This window comes from Archocentrus centrarchus, chromosome 5, assembly GCF_007364275.1.
Source record: "Archocentrus centrarchus isolate MPI-CPG fArcCen1 chromosome 5, fArcCen1, whole genome shotgun sequence".
NCBI classification, from domain to species: Eukaryota; Metazoa; Chordata; class Actinopteri; order Cichliformes; family Cichlidae; genus Archocentrus; species Archocentrus centrarchus.
This window is the reverse complement of record NC_044350.1, coordinates 36,259,032-36,280,214: the sequence shown is the minus strand read 5'-3', so window position 1 is coordinate 36,280,214 and position 21,183 is coordinate 36,259,032. Positions and strand designations below refer to the sequence as shown.

At 41.7% G+C, this 21,183-nt stretch overlaps 1 protein-coding gene across 2 annotated transcripts in view; it reads right to left on the bottom strand.

Moving 5' to 3' along the window:
• Nucleotides 1–593: 593 nt before the first annotated feature.
• pltp (phospholipid transfer protein) overlaps nucleotides 594–21,183 on the bottom strand; it is a 45,845-nt gene continuing 25,255 nt past the window's right edge. For both annotated transcript variants that reach the window (XM_030728547.1, XM_030728548.1), the window contains 9 exons: nucleotides 7,873–8,028; nucleotides 7,620–7,796; nucleotides 7,440–7,499; nucleotides 6,757–6,921; nucleotides 4,551–4,618; nucleotides 3,620–3,662; nucleotides 3,412–3,475; nucleotides 3,248–3,324; nucleotides 594–1,290 (listed from right to left, as the gene is read on the bottom strand). In XM_030728547.1, the coding sequence (XP_030584407.1) occupies nucleotides 1,174–1,290; nucleotides 3,248–3,324; nucleotides 3,412–3,475; nucleotides 3,620–3,662; nucleotides 4,551–4,618; nucleotides 6,757–6,921; nucleotides 7,440–7,499; nucleotides 7,620–7,796; nucleotides 7,873–8,028 (927 nt within the window). In that variant the 3' untranslated portion in view covers nucleotides 594–1,173. The remainder of the gene's footprint in view (nucleotides 1,291–3,247; nucleotides 3,325–3,411; nucleotides 3,476–3,619; nucleotides 3,663–4,550; nucleotides 4,619–6,756; nucleotides 6,922–7,439; nucleotides 7,500–7,619; nucleotides 7,797–7,872; nucleotides 8,029–21,183) is intronic.

The window sequence follows — 21,183 nt, the reverse complement described above, 5'->3', positions numbered from 1 at the left end:
TTCCCTTCAGTTTATTGGTCCAAATGGTTTGATGATGTCATCAGACACCAAACAGGAATCTGCTAAATGCAGAGATAAGGTGAGGTGGGAGGTGAATGAAGTCCAGGAAACCAGAACCAACCAGTAATCCTGGTAATCATGATTTAAAATATAGGTTGCTGAGACTTTTTAGTGTGAACATTAAATTATAAAATCATGTTGTCAAACACAACTTTGGTTCACCAGAAAAACTAACAAAGTCTTTATTAAAGAAATAAACCCTCAGAGTTGCCGTGGGAATCACTCAACCATCGCTTTTCTGACAGCTCGGTTCACAGCCTGAGTCTAGAGTTGCTGTGATGCAACGTTGTCATGGATACAAGTGTTGTCCTTCATGTTTGATTCACTGCTTGGACATATCGCACTATAATCAACTGTAATTTGCTGTAATCTCTAATATGATATGTAACCTAATCTAATTATACTAATACTTCAAACTGTAAATGGAAAAAAACTGTAATAGCAGATGTAATAACATCTCTAATCTAAGTTGGACTCATTAGCGTATGGAAGGCTCACGGATAAAGCTGCAGATGTTCATTAATTTGTGTGTGTGTGTGTGTGTGTGTGTGTGTGTGTGTGTGTGTGTGTGTGTGTGTGTGTGTGTGTGTGTGTGTGTGTGTTTTCAGGGTCCAGTGCTGAGTGAAATTTCCTCTCTAACACACAGTACTCTCTTCCTCTGGGCTATTTAGAGGTTTCAAACAAATGAAGCTGGTTTATAGACCTATTAGATGATCCATAGCTGTCATAATAGTCATAACCTGCTTCACGTGACTTGCTGACAGGCTTCAGATGCTTCATTCCTCTCCGTAGCCTATGTGACCTATGTGAAATCTTGTAAGCCATCGTTTTACTTGTTAAGGTTACAACAACCATAAAGATGTGCAGATCAGCAGCCAAAAAACATAAAACACAATGGCATGGCTCAGTTTTCCTCCTGTTCTCCACGTTTTGGGTCACCAGCTGCTTCTGGGTTGTGTGTGTGTTTTGTGGTGTCTTTATGGCATGTAAGGTCAGGTGTGGGGCAGGTTTGCTGCTGTCAATCCTTTTCTGATCTGTTCATCCTATATTCATGTTTTCATTGATGTATATATTCACATCAATCATAGCGCTATATATCTTCCATATTAATATTTAGGCGGTACTGCTGGTGGTGGTGTTGGTGGTCTGTTGCTCCGTCTCTGTGCTTCCTGCCATCATTTCTCTCAGTCCTTTGCTGAAGTGAAGATTTGCTCCAATCACAATGAAACCCTGGAGAGATTAACAGTTCCTGTCAGCCAGGAGGCAGCACTGAGCTTATTGTATTTCTGCATAAATATAACAAAAAAATTTGAAGTCCTAAAGGTAAAACAAGAGAACCCAATGAAACAAATAAATGATAATACAAGACTTTATTGCTGAAAATGACCTGATCTTACATCTCCGAGGGATAAAAGTCTATGAACCTGTGAAGGTGTTTTCAGTTTCCCCGAAGAGCTGCACAGCTTTTTGAGGCCTAAACAGAACCTGTTTCAGTTTCAGATAAAACTGAAGTGTGCAAACCTTAGAAACATGGTGTCTAACCAGATACTTACTCTGGATGGCATTACTTTGGCCTCTAGTAACACTGTGAGAAATATTGGAGTCATTTTTGACCAGGGTATGTCCTTCAATGCACATATTAAATATGTAGGACTACTTTTTCTTTTTTTACATTGCAAACATCCTTTCTCAGAGTGATGCTGAAAAGCTAATTTATGCATTTGTTACCTCTAGGCTGGACTATTGTAATTCATTATTGTCAGGCTATCCTAAAAGCTCCCTGAAAAGCCTTCAGCTGATCCAAAATGCTGCAGCTAGAGTACTGACAGGGACTAGAAAGAGAGAGCAGATTTCTCCCATATTGGCTTCTCTTCATTGGCTCCCTCTTAAATCTAGAATAGAATTTAAAATCCTTCTCCTCACATACAAAGTCTTGAATAATCAGGCCCCATCTTATCTCAAAGACCTTATAGTCCCATATCACCCCAACAGAGCACTTCACTCTCAGACTGCTGGCTTACTTGTGGTTCCTAGGATACTTAAGAGTAGAATGGGAGGCAGAGCCTTCAGCTTTCAGGCGCCTCTTCTGTGGAACCAGCTTCCAGCTTGGATTTGGGAGACAGACACCCTCTCTATGGGTTGTCTCTGTAATTACTGTAGGGTCTTTACTTTACAATATAAAGCTCCTTAAGGCAACTGTCTGTTGTGATTTGTCGCTGTATAAACAGTATTGAATTGAAATGAATTTTCTTCATTTCGTCATGATTTATTCTGTTCCTAGAGCTGTTTACTTTTTCTTTAATGGGCCGGGTGGAAGTGGTGCACCAATCAGAGTACACTTTCATCAGTCATAATTTTCCTGTTCTGTATACAAGATGACACTATACAGCTAAAAAGCATGGCATAAATTATTGATCATAACTCTGGTTTTACTTGGTCGACCTTGATCCAATTATGGCAAAAATTTAATCAGGTGATCTAGGAGTCACTGGCCATCTTTGGTGCAAATTTAGTATGACTCAGACAGGTAGTTTTGCTATATTGTTAAAAAAAAATACAAACATACCAAAAACAATACCCATTCCCCCCTCCTGGGGCACGGTGACTTTGAAAAAGTTCTTGTGGTCTAAAAGCATCTATGGTGGTAGTGATGTCATGGTTTGTGCCTGTTTTATTGCATCTAGACCAGGATAGATCACCATCACAGACTGGACAATGAATTCTGAGTTATAGCATCAGCTTGTAACAGAAAGCATGAGAACATCTGTGGACAATCTAAACAGATTCAGCAAGACAGCAATCCTCAGCTCATAAACTGTTCTGGCACAGAAGAACAAAAGGTCCAAGTCCTGACTTCAGTTCAATAGAATGTGAATAAATCGCAAACATCTCAGATCTGAACATGTTCTGTAGGAAAAACTGAAGTCAGCCGATGAGAGGTTCACACACAGAGATATGATATCAGGTCATTTTTATCAGTAAATAACTGTTATTTAGATTATTTTCTTCTATTTTTAAGGGTAGAGTTAAAATCAGATGTTTTATTTTGCATAGAAATTGATAAGTCTGAAGGCTTCTCAAACACTTGAGCCCTGCCGTGAGTGGTAAAATCACAGGAAGAAAAGAATTTTTGGTCATCAAGTATGAACTCAAACAGGCTGAGACTGAATTTATAAATCACACTCACATTATGATATTCAACCACCTCCTCGATGAAATCCATCCCATCAGCCAGCGGGATCCGAACGCCTCTCTTTGTCCAGTCTGACCGCAGGCACACACACACACACAGTGACATCATCACGGTGTGTACAATGTCTGAATTTTTTGATTGATGAATCAGATTCTTACTGTTGATCAGAGGAACCATGGACATCTGGAGCATTGTCTTCAGAGGAGCCTGCAGAGGAATTAGCTGTGGACACAGACAGGTTAGCATGTTCATGCTACATGTGTTGTTCAGAACATGGAAAAGTCAGGGAGAAAGTGTTAGTTCTGTAGTTCAAAGTCTCTTCACGGTCTCATTGAACAATGTACTAAATAATTAAGACAGGCTTACCGCCAGAGACTCCAGAGCTGACTGGTTGGAGAAGATCTTAAACCTGAAAGGTGAAAAAAGTCAATAAATAATAATTAGGTTGTGCTCAAGAACTGCAGATCAGTGTAAAGCTGGTTTTCATGGACATGGTGGCAGTGTTGGTGCGGAGTCAATTTTGCTGGAGAATCAGTTTGAGAACATTTTGCAGTGAGTTTTTAATTTCTGTGGAAAGCATATGAGTCCACGGGCAGCGAGTCATCAGTGAAATTCTTGTGAAAGGCCCTCCCACAGCTGCTGATGTCAGCAATTCCAACTTGGGGGCACATGCTGGGACCAATATTAGACTGCCATTGTGTTGGTGGAGTGGAGGTTATTTTTTTAATCCTGTGGGAAAATGGTGTCTTCATGGGAGATGAAGAAGAAGCAGAAACAGGCTGTTCCCTTTAAATTGCTAAAGGCATATCTACCATTCATTGCTTTATAAAACTCCATATCACATCAGACAGGACTCAATGCCATAGTAACCCAGAAAATGAAAATGCTTCAAAGATGTAGTTAAAGATGTGAAAGAGTGTGTTTCAACCCTAACCATCATGTTACAAAAAATATATAATCCTGATGGTAAGGTTATCAAGAACCATGTTTATCTTTGGAGAAATGAAACACATCTGACCACAACAAAGACCTAAACAGAAAACAATCTCTGAATACAAACTCAGGGTCACATTAAACTTGTCAGAAGGAACAACCTTAGCACTAAAAAATATGGAGCGCCAAGTATCAGAGGTGAGGTTTGAGTTTACAGCTTCCAATTGCAAATATTTTCATTCTCAATCTCATTGTACATCCTGTATAATGACAATAAAGGCATTCTATTCTGTTAACACAGGGTTAGGGTTAATCAGAATTTTAATGAACATGTTTCAGACACAAAGAAATAAAAGATGCAAACCTGCGGAGGTCAGCGTGAAAGGACAAACGTTTTCCTGTCATGGAAACTTTGGCATTGAACTTAGTTTCCTGCAGGAGAAGAACAACAGTTTTAGTTTCCACCTCAAATTCTTTACACTGTTTCCTGTTGAAAGGCTTACAGCCCATAAATGATAAGAAAACATAAATATGAATCTACAGGGATGCTTCATACCACACTGCACACTTAATACTCACTTTCACATAATTTTAATTTAGATTCTACATTTCAGAGCACATCAAAAAGTTACTCTGAAATGCTCTCCATTTCATAATTGATGGGACAGATATGTTTTCAATATAATAATCAGAGTAAAAGATCAAGGGAACAGTGTACCCTGCCTGAGATAGGGTTACTAGGTCCCCACTCTGGAGACAGTGCATGAAGAAGAGGGTCTGATGGCTGGGTCAAAAGAGGAGACATGGACCCACCCTTCTGTGGGCCCGGCAATCACAGGAGGTGTCGTAGGGGTCGGGTGCAAAGTGTGTTGGGAGGCAACCATGGCGAACTGATCACTGGCTATCAAGGCTGGCTATTGGGACATGGAACATCACCTCTCTAGGCAAGGAGCCTGAACTAGTCCGCGAGGTTGAGGGATACTGGCTAGATATACTCAGGCTCACCTCAGTGCACAGCCTGGGCTCTGGAACCAGTCTGCTGACTGTTGTTTGCACTTATGCGCCAAATGACAATTCAGAGTACCCACCCTTCTTTAAGTTGGTGGACAGAGTGCTTGAGGGTGCTCCATCCGGTGACTCCGTTGTCCTACTGGGAGACTTCAACACTCAGGTGGGTAATGACGGTAAGACCTGGAGGGGTGTGACTAGTAGGAACGGCGTGCCTGTTCTGAACCAGAGTGGCGTTCTATTATTGGACTTCTATGCAAACCACAGTTTTTCCATAAAGAACATTATGTTTGAAAATAAGGGTATCCATAAGGACAACCTAGGTCACAGGTCAATGATCGATTTTGTAATTATATCATCAGCTCTGTGGCCGTATGTTCTGGACACCCAGGTGAAGAGAGGAGCTGAGCTGTCAACTAATCACCACCTGGTGGTGAGTTGGATCAGGTGGCCAGAGGGAATTTTGGACAGACCTGGTGCACCTAAACATATAATGAGGGTGTGCTGGGAACACCTAGCAGAGGCCCCAGTCCATGAGCTCTTCAACTCCCACCTCCGGCAGAACTTCAACAGCATTCCAAGGGAGGCTGAGGACATTGAGTCTGAATGGACCATGTGCTGCTCCTCCATTGTTGAGACTGCTGTACAGAGCTGTGGCTGCAAGGTGGTTGGTACCTATCATGGTGGTAATCCCTGAACCAGATGGTGGTCACCAGAGGTGAAGGGAGCCATCAAGCTGAAGGAGTCCTATCAGGACTGGCTAGCCTGTGGGACTTCGGAGACAGCTAATGGGTATTGGGAGGCCAATCGAAATGCAGCTCAGGAGATGACTAAAGACAAAACTTGGGTATGGAAGGAGTTCAGGAAGGCCATGGAAAAAGACTTTCTGATGGAGTGCAGTCATTTGAGAGGGGCTCAGAGTAGAGCCACTACTATTCCACACTGAAAGGAACCAGTTGAGGTGGTTCAGGCATCTCTCCTGGGAGATTATATCTTTTGGCTGGCCTGGGAATGCCTCTGTGTTCCCATGGATAAGCTGGATGAGGTGCCTGGGGAAAGGGAGGTCTGGATTTCTCTGCTTAGTCTCCTGGCCCCGCAACCCAGTCACGGAAAAGCAGAAGAAAATGGATGAATATAACATATTTGTTCTTTGGTGATAAAACAAAGTTTTGTGAACGTCTGAGTAGCTTCAGGTTACAGGATGTTTATCTGTCAGAACTGGCCTGTAAAGAAGTTCCACACTGAAAATATAAAATATCACATTTACAAACATTTCTATTAATCCCATAAAATCATACCCATTCAAATATAACAATTATTTTATTTGTATTATCATTTTTGCTATTGCACTCTTTTTAAATTATTTTTAATTTTGTCATTTTTTCTATTTATTCTGATGCTCTTTCTTTGCTGCTGTAACACACAAAATTTCCCAGCTGTGGGACTAATAAAATATTATCTCATCTCAAGCATTTAAAGGTTTTGTGTTAGAAAATAAAGAATTGAAACATGCCATTTAGCTGTAGGAGCTTATTGTTTTTAGATTAACTGTGTGTTTTTACCATGGTCATGCTGCTCAGCTGGACCGGAGGCTGACCTGGAGGCAGCACCATCACGTTGACAATGGCGGTCATGACAACTGTGGCTCCGGACGTCTTGATGGAGGTTTTTGGTGGCGAGTTCACAGCAAGCTGCAAAGAAAGTGGAGCATCCACCAGTGCTGGGTTCTACCCCGAGTGCACAGAGAGAATGTGGAGAACATCAGGGGTTACACACTGAGAGTCAAACTTCACAAAGTGTGATGATAACAAACCTGCACACTGCAGTCAGACTGTGGTCTTCAGGTTCTTATTTGTTCACAGTTATTTAGATTTTATTTTCAGTTGAGGTTTTGAGTTTGTTACAGATTAATTTTTTTTTATTCAAAATTTTCTATTTTAATTTTTATTACAACACATGATGATGTTGTCAGTGTCTTACAGTCATGTAGAAATCCTCAACCATAAACACAAAAAAGGATTTTTCTGCAGTACTGTTAATTATAATGAAATATTTTATATTCCTCCATCAGTATTTTTACTTTAGTGAATGATCTTAATGTTTCTCCCACCTCTGCTTCTTCACTGTATTTTGACCAGTGGTTTCTACGGAGTCTCTACTTTCTTTGTATTCCATCTCTGTTCTGTTTCTATTTTGTTTCTATTGTGTTTCAGTTATGTTTTTGTTGTGTCTGCACTGTGCTCACCAGCATCATGATGAGTCCAAAGTAGGTGGTTCTCAACAACATCTCCAGATCTTTGGGCATCTGAACAGGTACAAGAAACAAACAGGAAATTGGTGAATTCTGTCCTGGTTTTGGATGTTTTGGTTTAGGACATATTCTGGTTCTAAATCTGAATGTTTTGTTTAAATTTCTGTGGTTAACCTTCTCATTGACAATGTCCATCTGGAAGACTCCAGCTGTGTAGTAGGAGAACAAACCACTGTCAAAGAAGAACTCGGACAGTGCCAGGTAAACCATTCGGTCGTACTCTTTGATGATAGGTTCCACAGCGTAATTCACCAACGAGGATTTCTGGTTTGAAAGGTCAAAGAACATCCCCTACAAACACAACAGACACTATTAGTTTAAGTCCACTATAAAACTACATTAGGTAATCTCGGGTGGTCAGTCTGACCCTGAAATGCATGTCAAGGCCATGGGATGTCACCACAGGATCATCAGTCAGTGAATAATCAATCCCAATAAACTGATCAACTTCTGCCCTCACTGGGATTGTCTCCAACATTGAGTTTACATGAACGACAGCAGCATGATTCAGAGCCGGGCAAATCTGAGAGAGACAGGCGAGAGAGGGAGAGAGAGAGAGACAGGGGAGACTGTTAGAATAGATAAACATTTAACTGTATGTGTATCACAATGTGTTCATCATAAACATGCACATGACCATCAGATTGTAAGCACAAAACATGCTCACGCACACCCGGACCCTCCAGGTGAGGAAAGCAGGTAACGCCTGTTTCCTGACGTCACACACACATACACACACCCCCACACACTCACGTAACGCTAAAATAAAAGAGCCGGCAGGAAGAAGGAAGTCAGACTCTCTTTCAGACACGCACACGGGTGTGAGCTGACTGAGACTCTCCCTGCAGGTAAAAGGATCAACTATGGGTTTCTGTGTCTTTCTTTATTCAACGGTTTATTCAACGGTGGTCCGAACCGATGGGGCGACAGGAATCTTGTCTCTCTCATTTGATAAATTTCCATAACAATTTTGGTGATTGTTGGTAGGATCCAGTAAGTTCTTCCACAAAGAAGTGACGAGTCACTGGCCAGCTGAAGAAAAAAATGCTTCAGTCGTCCTGCATTTGCAAATTACGGAGGAACTCGAATTTTCACCCTTTGCTGGATAGCTGCCTGGATTCAAGGACCCTGCCTTAGAGGCACGGCCATAACACATATCGAGTGAGAAAGATTCCAAATGATTTAAAATGGGAAAAAGTTTGATTTAAAAGGTAAATCAAAAATTGCATCTGTCACTGTCAGAGCTGAATAGACATTGGAAGTCTGCTTAAAAGGGTAACACCCATCGGCAAATGGGTGGCACGCAGACTGAGTCGCATGTAAAAGAGGTTAAAGACAAATTGTGTTGTTTAACCTAAGGTGATCAGGCCTCCTTGAACATGTCCTTTTTCCTCTGTTTTCTTACATGTAGAAGAACCTGTGAGAGACGTCTCACTAGGAAAAAATGGAGATGGGAACGCAGGAGTAGAAAATTAATAGTTAAAGAACTCTGCGTAGAGCGCGATCTTAGCGGAGTTTTGAGTGGCAGAACAGCTGATGCCCTAATTAATGGAGTGGCGGTTTTGGGGCCACCTCCATTTGTTGTTACTTGTGATACCTCATCTCTCTATGCCTTTTTTGCAGGCAAATTTATAAGCGCTGAAAATCTCTGACCCAGATCTGGACTCCTGCCCTCCGATCACACATTGTCCAGACCAGAATGATCGTTGGTAAACACGAGATCCAGAGCCCTCAACACTGCTCCCGAGGGAGAGGCCGAGGATGTGGAAGAAGACGGGTGATTTTTTTTTTCCCAGGTACATCGAGATGACAGATGTTACAACTGCAGCCTGACGGGTCATTGGTGAACTGGATGTCCACAACTGGTGAATGGAATGCAGACTAACCAGACTGTGTCACACTGATCGGAGAGGAGGACTTCGGACAAGTCAGATGAGGGCAAGTTGCTTGATCAGCAGAGAAGGGAAGTGAGATAGCACACACACTCATTACTGGCATCTAACACACACAAACAGCACTAGCACAAACACCTAAGCCACAAACCAAGAAGCAAATGATGGCCTTCTTAGGCCTGTGTAATTATTGCAGAGCATGGATCCCTAATTATGCCCAACTCACGCAACCATTGCTCTTCCTAATATACGACAACCCCATGGCAATGACAGATGTCATACAATGGACAACAGACGCTGGAGAGGCTTTCACAAGAGTAAAAGAAGCACTGGTAACAGGCCTGGTGCTGCCTCTTCCAAATTACAAAAAAGATTTTGTCCAGACTGTAGATTGCAAGGATGGGTTTATGACCTCAGCTCTGTTACAGTCTTTTGGAGATAAATTGAGGCCAATCGCTTATTACTCCAAACGCCTAGATGCAGTCTCATGAGCATTACCACATTGCGTGCAAGCAGTATGTGCAGCCTAACCCACCCTAACCCAAGAAGAACCACTGGCGAAAGGCCACATTGTGTTTGTGGATGGCTCAAGCCGGAAAAATGATAGAAGCAAAACAGACACGGGCTACGCTATAGTCACCAATACCACCATAATCAAAGCTGTGAAACTGCCCTCACACCTCTCTGCTCAAGCAGCCGAGTTAATCGCATTAACCGAAGCATGCAAGCATTATGCAGGTAAAGAAGTCACGATTTACACTGACAGCCAGTATGCCTTTTCTGCCGTACGTTCGTTTGCAGCACAGTGGGCGAGAAGGGGAATGCTGACCTCTACAGGGAAGCCAGTAAAACATGCTGAACTGTTTAAAAAACCTATTAACGGCCATAAAACTACCATCAGCCCTGGCCATTTGTAAATGTGCGGCACACAAAACAGGCACAGACTTGATAGTATTGGGAAACAACTACGCTGACAAAGCAGCAAAGCTGGCCGCAAGTGGTAAATATGGCACCTCAACAATTACACAACAATTGTGGAACCCTTGTGACCCAAAGTGCTGCATGATATGCAGCAGCAAGCTCCTAAAATTGAAGTGGAACAACTTCCTAGGTCACTATTCAAAACAGCAGCCATATTGATACATGGTTTAACACATGTATCAACAGGGGGGGGATAGTGAGTAAGACCTATAAGTATTGCTTAGTCGCAAAACCTAGGGGTACAGCTAAAAAAATCACTGTTCTTATCATCCGCAAGAGCGCAGGACTCGTTGAAAGAACGAATGGCACAGTAAAAAATAGACTAAGGAAATGTATGGCAGAAACGGGAAGGCCCTGGGTAGAATGCATAGACTTAGTAAAAACATACATGCATGTGACCCCCAACAATACAGGGATAACCCCCTATGAGGCATTGTTTGGCCAACCTTTTAGACTCCCGGTGTACACAGAATAACAACAAGCAGAGGAAGAGACAGACTTGAGTGATTGGATGATAAAGTTGTTCCAAAGCAAAAATGTTGTTGATACAAATAAACTGCCGGAAGGCTCTTCTGCTTCTCCACAGGAACATCCGGTGGTGGTGAGAGACTGGGTCCTGGTCAGAGTGATTAAGAAGTGCTGGAAACAACCCCGGTGGGATGGACCCTACAAAGTACTATTGACCACGCCAGCTGCAGTCAAAATAGCAGAGAGATCCACGTGGATACACCTCAGCCATTGCAAAAGGATTGAGCCAACCAACGGTGAGTAGGGGACGGAAGTTGGGGTACAAAGGGGGGGGGGTGAGCCCTAGGCCACCTTCGTCTCAAACCTGTGAAGAAAACAACTGAATCCCCCACTAAATAGGGATGGCTCATTCACATGCAATGACCACGTGGAACTGGATCTGCACCCTGGACGCATTGATGACCATCGCGACTGCAACACAAGAGTTGAGCGCCTTTCGTGCAATGGTGATGCAGAACAGAGTGGTTTTGGACTTGCTGGCCGCCCCGCAAGGAGGAGTATACACCCTGCAGCAGTATGTGGTACTGAAGTAATATTTACTTATTTGTTACACTACTTGTTATATAACATTTGTATTATTCCTTAACATCCCCGTTGTAAATGCCAGTTAACAATATAACACCAAACTTTCTTTTACATATTTGCATAAATGCCTTTTTTAATAAGGAGAACATAAAGAAGATTTTTCTTTTAGTAGCAGTTTTACAGCAAAGTCAGTGAAAAACAGCCCATGGAGCACGTCACAGAGAAACGTTGTGCTGACAGTGAATCTACTGTAGGAATGAGTACAGTTAGAAAAAGGTATGATTCTATAAGCTGTTTGATCACATTTTATTTCTTAAATTCCTTCCTTCCTTCCTCCCTCCCTCAACCCCAATCAAGCTTTATCTGTTTGGCTAGGGTCCACATCAGCATCCCTCTTGGTCTAGGGGTCTGCTAACTTTGTGTTAGCATCATAGATTGTGTAGAAATGATGTTATCATGTTGTGTTTTCAGGTGCTTGTATAGGTTTAATGCCCTCAGTGGCAGATTGTTGTTTCTGGACTGAGTACAGCTGAATCTTTACCGTCGCTGTGCATCTCTACTCCTTAAAAACATGTGGGTTGCTCTGCCATTTTTATCTCCCACATGAACCCCAGCAGCAACTTAGACAGTGATTTGTATCATTTGTCAGTTATGTTGATTGTTTTTGAGAACAGAGATTTGATCTTTTCCTTTCGTGAAGGATAGTCCTGTATATCCTATTCTAAAATAGGTTATAAAAGAGGCACCGAAACACCTTTAATTAGTATTTAGAGAATTAGGCCAGCTGTTTTTATGGCTGCTACACAGATGATGTGTATGTACCACAGGCCTTCAAGGTGGCTGTAATTAAACCGCTACTTAAAAAGCCATCACTGGTCTCCAAAAACAAAACGGAGACTCTTTGGATATAAAACAAAAGTGGGAATCAGAATTAAACATTGTATTGTCAGAGGATGACTGGCACTCGATTTGCCTACTACAGCACACCTCCACTAGCTCCAGGAACTGGAGAGAATTTGGCTGGAAAAATCTGTCAAGGTTTTTTATCACACCTCAAATTAAAAGCAAATATCTTAAAACCCCACAACAATGTTGGAGGCTCTGTGGTCAAATCGGTGCCAACCACTCTCATGTTTTCTGGACATGTGTAAAAGTTCGCCCATTTTGGGACTCTAGAGTTATGACATTTGAACAGATTCTCAGATATAAGATTCCTAATCAACCCCAGATTTTATATCTAGGTTTGTTACCTGATAATGAGATTAGAGTGATGATACTGGCATGCAAAAAAAACGATAACAAGGAACTGGCTGAGCAGTGATACCCCGAAACAGAATCAATGGAGGGACATTATGGAGGAAATCTACGAGATGGAAAAAATGACATTCAATCTGAGACTGAAAGCGGACCAATTTGAAAAACGATGGAAGAAATGGACTTTTTTCACCACTCACTCAACTACCTTGATGGACAACCCAGATTCCATTGCATATTAATACCCCACTAATTGTTCTGTTGTATTAGCATTGAGCTAACCATTGTGGTTTTAAAATGCATAAATAAAAAAATTATTAAAAAAAAGCCATCACTGACCCAGCTGTCTTAGCTAATTATAGGCCAATCTCCAACCTTCCTTTTCTCTCAAAGATCCTTGAAAGAGTAGTTGTAGAACAGCTAACTGATCATCTGCAGAGGAACAGTTTATTTGAAGAGTTTCAGTCAGGTTTCAGAATTCATCACAGTACAGAAACAGCATTAGTGAAGGTTACCAATGATCTTCTTACAGCCTCTGACAGTGGACTCATCTCTGTTCTTGTCTTGTTGGACCTCAGTGCAGCTTTGATACTGTTGACCATAACATTTTATTACAGAGATTAGAGCATACTATAGGTATTAAAGGTACTGCACTGCAGTGGTTTGAATCATATTTATCTAATAGACTTGTCATGTCCTGGGCCGTTTGCCCAGCATTTTGTGTTTATAGTTTTTTCCTGAGTTTGGCCTCCCAGTATGTTTGATGTCTTGTTCCCAGTGTTGTGACTCATCTGCGTGTTCCTTGGTTTATCACTTCCTGTTTTAGTTTGCCAGTGTGATTCCCCTGTGCTTTGTGTCTAGTTTTGCTTCCCCCTGTGTTATTAGTTTCATTTGCCTCACCTGCTGTGCCCTGTTGTTTCCTCTTGCCCTGATTACCCATTGTGTATTTAAGCCCTCAGTTTTCATTTGTTCTTTGTCGCGTCGTTGACGTTGTGTGCCGTGTGTTACTGTGCTCGTTGTGGCTGCCCTTCGTCTCCCTTCTAAGCTGTTTGTAGTTGTTTTTCCTTACATAAATAAATGCCTTTAGTTATGCCAGTCTCCGGAGTCCTGCGTGCTTGCCATTCCTCGTCCGTTTCCTCCCCGGCCATGACAAGACTCCAGTTTGTTCATGTAAATGGGGAGTCTTCTTCACACACTAAGGTTAATTATGGAGTTCCACAGGGTTCTGTGCTAGGACCAATTCTATTTACATTATACATACATTGTCTCTGTCTCTCTTCCACAGTGTGTCTTTTGTCCTGTCTCTCTCCCCTCAGCCCCCCCTCAGCAGATGACCCCCCCTCCCTGAGCCTGGTTCTGCTGGAGGTTTCTTCCTGTTAAAGGGAGTTTTTCCTTCCCACTGTCACCAAGTGCTGCTCATAGGGGGTCGTTTAGACTGTTGGGTTTTCTCTGTATTATTGTAGCGTCTTTACCCACAATACAAAGCGCCTTGAGGTGACTGTTGTTGTGATTTGGCGCTATATAAATAAAATTGAACTGAACTGAACTATGTGGAACGGCAGACACCTGGAGGGAGTCAGGACTGGCTCTCTTGGCTGACTACTGGAGCTTGGTGGCAAGCTCTGCTGAAAGTCTTAGGGCCACCAGGGGTCATTCTGTTACTGTTTTGTTTATTTTTCAGTTGTATTGTTCCATGTTTAAGGAAAATGATGACGAATGTTTTCCTTTCAGCTTTCTATCAGTGTACCCTTGTGCAGGGTGGGCAGGAGGGTGAAACAGAAGACCAAATATGAAACCCCCATTGAAAATGGGAGACCAAGTGATGGGGGTGGATGTAACCTGGTTTTCAAACTAATGTTTAAATTTTGCAAACGTATGTAGGCGCTTCCCCGAGTGAGACTGACTAGCAGTGGCTGCCATGAGCGGCGGGGCCGTTGAGGAGTTTTCCTGTCTTGAAAGAATAGAGAGTGTAACTTTGGGTCAAAAGAAGGATAGACAGCCGCACGACAGGTTTTTCGCCTCAACCTCATTCAGGATTGTATGTGCTATGTTCATGATAAACAGGGAGGAAATGTTAGAATAGATAAACGTTTAACTGTTTTTCTATGTATCACAATGTGTTCATCATAAACATGCACATGACCATCAGATTGTAAGCACAAAACATGCTCACGCACACCCGGACCCTCCAGGTGAGGAAAGCAGGTAACGCCTGTTTCCTGACGTCACACACACATACACACACCCCCACACACTCACGTGACGCTAAAATAAAAGAGCCGGCAGGAAGAAGGAAGTCAGACTCTCTTTCAGACACGCACACGGGTGTGAGCTGACTGAGACTCTCCCTGCAGGTAAAAGGATCAACTATGGGTTTCTGTGTCTTTCTTTATTCAACGGTGGTCCGAACCTAACAGAGACCTTTGACCTTAAACAAATCTTTTAATGAATCAATTCCTTATTTACAGTCATACAAAGAAAAACATTACTGCACATATTCACAACCCCAACTGACCCCACTGACACCCCAACTGAGCAAGTATTTGGCAACAGTGGGAAGGAAAAACTCCCTTTTAACAGGAAGAAACCTCCAGCAGATCCAGGCTCAGGGAGGGGGAGTCATCTGTCGTGACCAGTTGTGGCTGAGGGTAGAGAGACAGAACAAAAGACATGCTGTAGAAGAGACCCAGAGATTAATAATAACTAAGGATTAAATACAAAGTGAAGTATAAACAGAGTAAGTAAGGTGAATGAAAAGAAACAGTGCATTATGGGAACCCCCCCAGCAGCCTAGGCCTATAATAGCATATCTAAGGGATGGTTCAGGGTCACCATATGCACTGCCCTCCACTCAAGATCTGCACTGCCTTTCTCCATGGGAGGTTTGTACAAGGACCTCCAGCTGCCTCTAGGTGCAACCTGGTGCAAAAACACCAAACCACCTTGACTCTGGAACACCAAATAATAAAGATCTGTTGAGAACTTCCACATTTACAGCATACAAGTATTTCTTCTAAACTTTAGGAAGGTCTGTTATCTCTGGTGTTCTGAAAGATAGAAGGGCCCTGCATTTCCTTTTTCCTCTGCTACAGCACTGATGGACAGTGGCAGAAAAGCAATCCAAACCACTGGATGAATTTCCACAGAACCCACAGTTAATACTTGTCAAAATAAACTAGGAAGGGTAGCCACCACTTCCTTCACCAGCTTCCACAGGATATGCAATCACCTGAAACCAGTTTCTTGGTCGAGCGTGGCAACAGTTTTCCACTGCCCTCCCAATCTTAACCTGGCTAGCTTTGTCAGGCCACTTGTTGCTAGGACTCTTTGCATGGTAGCCAAACCAGGTAACCTAGACTAAATAAGTGGGTTGTGGTACTGCAGATTTGATCCAGTGGTAACCTCCCCCCAAAAAGTTAGCAGTCTCTTCTGTATTTTCTGCACCAGTGTATGTGGAGGCCCAACAACCATGAAGCAATGCCACAGCATTGAGGCAGCCAGATTATTTGCAACCAGACATCTCCCCCTGTAAGACAACTGTGGCTTGACCCATGTCCACCTTGACAATCATGCACTAATTTTCTCTACTACACCCTCCCAGTTTTTCCACTGGAAACTATCACTGCCAAGAAAAACCCCAAGGCATTTCATCACCTCTGTGCTCCATTGCAGCCCAGTTGAAAGTAATGGGCTCGACACACGGGGAGCGACAAACGACAGCGATGAATGGGTCGCATCGCCACTGGGGTGAAACCGAACACACGGGACGCGATAGCGACGGCAGCTTTGCGAATCGCGCTCTTACGTCACTCGTCTCCAAGAAATGTGATTGGTTATGAAACTGGAGGGATTTAGACATTTTCAAAGCAGTCCGTGTCAGACACGGCAATAAAGATGAGGAGTCTGAAGATTTTATTGGAACTGACAGAAATCTTGCTGTTAAGTCTCCGCTACAAAAGAAAAAGACAACCTCGGTTTCATCCTATATTAGCACAAAAGTCCTCTCTATCCGTCTGTTTAACGTTAGTCTTGCACCAACACGTTCCCATACGGCTGCCTTTTATGTGTAACTCGATAATCACTGTGTGAAGTGTCATATAATATAGGAAAGTCAAACACAGCTAAAACGATGCTTTCCTTCGTGCTGAAAGTGGTTGCAGACTGCAGCGTGTAGCATACTCTCCGCTCATTGGTCAGTCAATGAAACTCTTGCTGATTGGTTTAGTGCCACGCGACAGCGACAAAAGTAGAACATTTTCCAACTTTGTTGTGTCGCGTCGCCTGGTCGCGTGTGCACGTCTATGTGTACGAGCTCGAAATTTCACATGCACGAATGTCGCCGGTCGCTTAGCTGGAGGAGGGCAAGCGATTGTCGCCTCATCGCACAAGCTCCATAGGAAATGAATGGAGAGCGAGCGACATCGCTCCCCATGTGTCGAGCCCCTAATGGCTGCTGTTTGCTTTTCCATTCTCCTAAAAGTAACCATTCACACTTTTGTGAGTTAACTCTTGTGAACATGCATGCTCATAGAATTCAAATCAATTCAATTCAGCTCAATTTTATTTATATAGTGCCAAATCACAACAAAGAAGTATATAGACATTCTTTCCCCAGTATTACAAAAAGTTTATCAGGAGATTTTTGAGAGAGGACAGTTTCCTCCTACTTTTAATAAAGCACTGATATCCTTGATCCTTGGGACAGCACAGACCCATCAAACTACAGGCCAATCAGCTTATTAAATGTGGACTGTAAAATATTAACTAAGGTGTTGGCAGTGCGTTTGCAACAAGTCCTCCCCAGTATTATACATCCAAATCAGACAGGCTTTATGAAAAACCGTTCTTCTGATAACATTAGAAAACTGTTACACTTGATGTGGCTGAGCCAGTCAAAGGATGAGCCAGTAGCTGCCATCTCCTTAGATGCGGAGAAGGCGTTTGATAAAGTTGAATGGGGTTTTCTCTTCTCAGCTCTCTCAAATTTTGGATTTGGACCACTTTTTACTAAGTGGGTTAAAATACTTTATAAAGAACCAAAAGCTGCAGTCATAACTAATGGCATCATCTCATCCTTCTTTAGTTTATCACGTGGGACCGGTCAGGGTTGTTCTCTCAGCCCCTTGTTATTTATTCTCTTCATCGAAACTCTGGCAGTGGGCATTAGGATAAATAAGGACATTAAAGGTATATTATGGGGCCAACAAGAGCACAAACTGCTTTTCTATGCGGATGATATTTTAGCACTTATCACTCATCCACTTACATCATTGCCTCATTTACTAGACACCATACAGTCCTATTCCAAAATTTCAGGGTACACAATAAATTGGACTAAGTCTGAGGCCATGCCATTATCTTCTTTTTGTGATTCACATATGGTAAAAAATTTTTAATTCAAGTGGACACCTGAAGGGATGAAATATCTAGGGATTCGACTCAGTAGGGATTTTGAAGAATTACCTTTACTAAACTTTAACCCCGTGTTGTCCAAAATTAAACCAAATTTTGAAAAGTGGGAGAAGATGAAACTAACATTATGGGGTAAGATTAATATAATAAAAATGATCACCGCCCCTCAGTTTAACTATGTGGTAATGATGCTTCCTATTATAATTCCACTTGATATTTTTAAAAGGTATGAAAATTTAACTAAACATTTTCTGTGGGGAGGCAAACGACCGAGAATAAAAACTAGAAAAATTGTATGTTCCTACAGAAAAGGGTGGACTAGGACTTCCAGATTTAAAGCTTTATTATTTGTCATTTGAGATGGCTAAATTAGTTAAACTTTGGGAAGAATGTGAACATGGGCAAGAATGGTTAAACTTTGAAAATGATATTTGTTCACCGTTTGATCCAAAACACAAATTGTCTCAAAAGATTGATACAACAAACTCAGTTTATATTCATTCTTGTGAAGTCCGGTGGAGAAATATGCATCTCTCTGGAATAACCCTGCTATATGTATTGGTAAAACACCTGTGTTCTGGAAGCAGTGGCATTTGAGTGGCATATGCATCATTGGTGATTTGTATAAAGATGGACAATTCATATCCTATGAGGAACTTACTTGCACTTTTGATTTGGAAGGCCGGGTTAACTTTTGGAAATATTTACAAATAAGACACTGTGTTATTTCAAAATTTAAAGACACTGTAGAGAATGACAGACATACAACTTCTCAATTTTATAAATTGTTAAATCATACTTTGAGTAGTGAATCGTCAAACATTAAACTTTTATGGCAAAGAGACTTGAGAATAGAGTACACAAAAATGGCTAAAAAATGGCTAGATCTCCTATCAGAGAGTGGTAAATATGTGAAAGAGGCCAGAAATAAATGCACACAATATAAGGTGCTACATAGATATTATCATACACCTACCAGACTACACAGAATGAAACTGATGGCAGATAATATGTGTTGGAAATGTAAAAAAGAGGTTGGCACATGTCTACACTGTTTCTGGGAATGTTCTTTGGTTTCACCTTTCTGGACTAAAATTTTGGCGGTTTTGAGTGCTTGGTCGGGCTTTGAGATCCCTCAGACTCCAGAACTGTGTTTATTGGGAGACAGATCTCGACTGCCGGTCATTTTAAAAGGAGTCTTCTCAGTCCTCGTGGTTGGTTTTGTGACAGCATGTAGGATCATCTTAAGACATTGGAAGACTACAAAGTGTCCCGAGTTAAATGAATGGATTAAATCAATGACGGACACAGCCTCCTATGAGGCCATGCTCAGCAACATGAAAGAAAGTGGAGATATTGATTGGGACAGTTTCTGGGACTCATTAAAAATAATTAGGGCCTCTGTGTGATATGAAAGGATGAATTTTTGTTGTTGGTTATTTATGTATTTTCTTTTGGACTTCCAGGATTATCCGATTGTCCCAGTCGATGTATGTTTTTGGAATGGCAACACTAACTTGTGTGTACCGTATGGTTTGGGGGTGGGGGGGGTCCTGTGCACCAGCCTTTTGTTTTTTTTTTGTTTTTGTTTTGTTTTGTAAATTAAGTTTTGTAAATCAATAAAAAAATCTTAATAAAAAAAAAAACAAACAGTCGCCTCAAGGAGCTTTGTATTGTGGGTAAAGGCCCTACAATAATTCAGAGAAAACCCAACAAGCAAAACAACCCCCTATGAGCAGCACTTGGCGACTGTGGGAAGGAAAAACTCCCTTTTAACAGGAAGAAACCTCCAGCAGAACCAGGCTCCCTGAGCAGAACCAGGCTCCCTGAGCCTGGTTCTGCTCATCTGCCGCGACCGGTTGAGCTGAGAGAAAAACAGACATGCTGTAGAAGAGAGCCAGAGATTAATAACAATTAATGATTAAATACAGAGTGGAGTATAAACAAAGTAAATAAGGTGAATTCAATTCAATGTTATTTATATAGTGCCAAATCACAACAAACCGTCACTTCAAGGCACTTTATATTGTAAAGACCCTACAATAATTACAGAGACAGAGACAATAAATTCAGAGTGGAGTATAAACAAAGTAAATAAGGTGAATGAAAAGAAATAGTGCATTATGGGAACCCCCCAGCAGCATAGGCCTATAGCAGCATAACTAAGGGGTGGTTCAGGGTCACCTGATCCAGCCCTAACTATAAGCTTGATCAAAAAGGAAAGTTTTAAGCCTAATCTTAAAAATAGAGAGGGTGTCATATGATTCAAACCACTGCAGTGCAGTACCTTTAATACCTATAGTATTCTCTAATTTCTGTAATAAAATGTTATGGTCAACAGTATCAAAGCTGCACTGAGGTCCAACAGGACAAGAACAGAGATGAGTCCACTGTCAGAGGCTGTAAGAAGATCATTTGTAACCTTCACTAATGCTGTTTCTGTACTGTGATGAATTCTGAATCCTGACTGAAGCTCTTCAAATAAACCGTTCCTCTGCAGATGATCAGTTAGCTGTTTTACAACTACTCTTTCAAGAATCTTTGAGAGAAAAGGAAGGTTGGAGATTGGCCTATAATTAGCTAGGACAGCTGGGTCAGTGATGGCTTTTTAAGTAGCAGTTTAATCACAGCCACCTTGAAGGTCTGTGGTACATAGCCAACTAATAAAGACAGATTGATCATTTTTAAGATTGAAGCATCAATAATTGGAAAGACTTCTTTGAACAGTGTAGTAGGAATGGGATCTAATAAACATGTTGCTGGTTTGGAGGAAGTGACTATTGAATTTAACTCCGAAAGATCAATTGGAGCGAAAGAGTCTAAACAAATACCAGCAGTGCTGAAAGCAGCCGAATATGAAGATAAATCTTTGAGATGGTTATGAATAATTTTTTCTCTAATGTCTAAAATTTTATTTGTAAAAAAATCCATGAAGTCACTACTAGTTAAAGTGAAAGGAATACTCGGCTCTACAGAGCTCTGACTCTTTGTCAGCCTGGCTACAGTGCTGAAAACAAACCTGGGGTTGTTCTTATTTTCTTCAATTAATGATGAATAGTAAGATGTCCTAGCTTTACGGAGGGCTT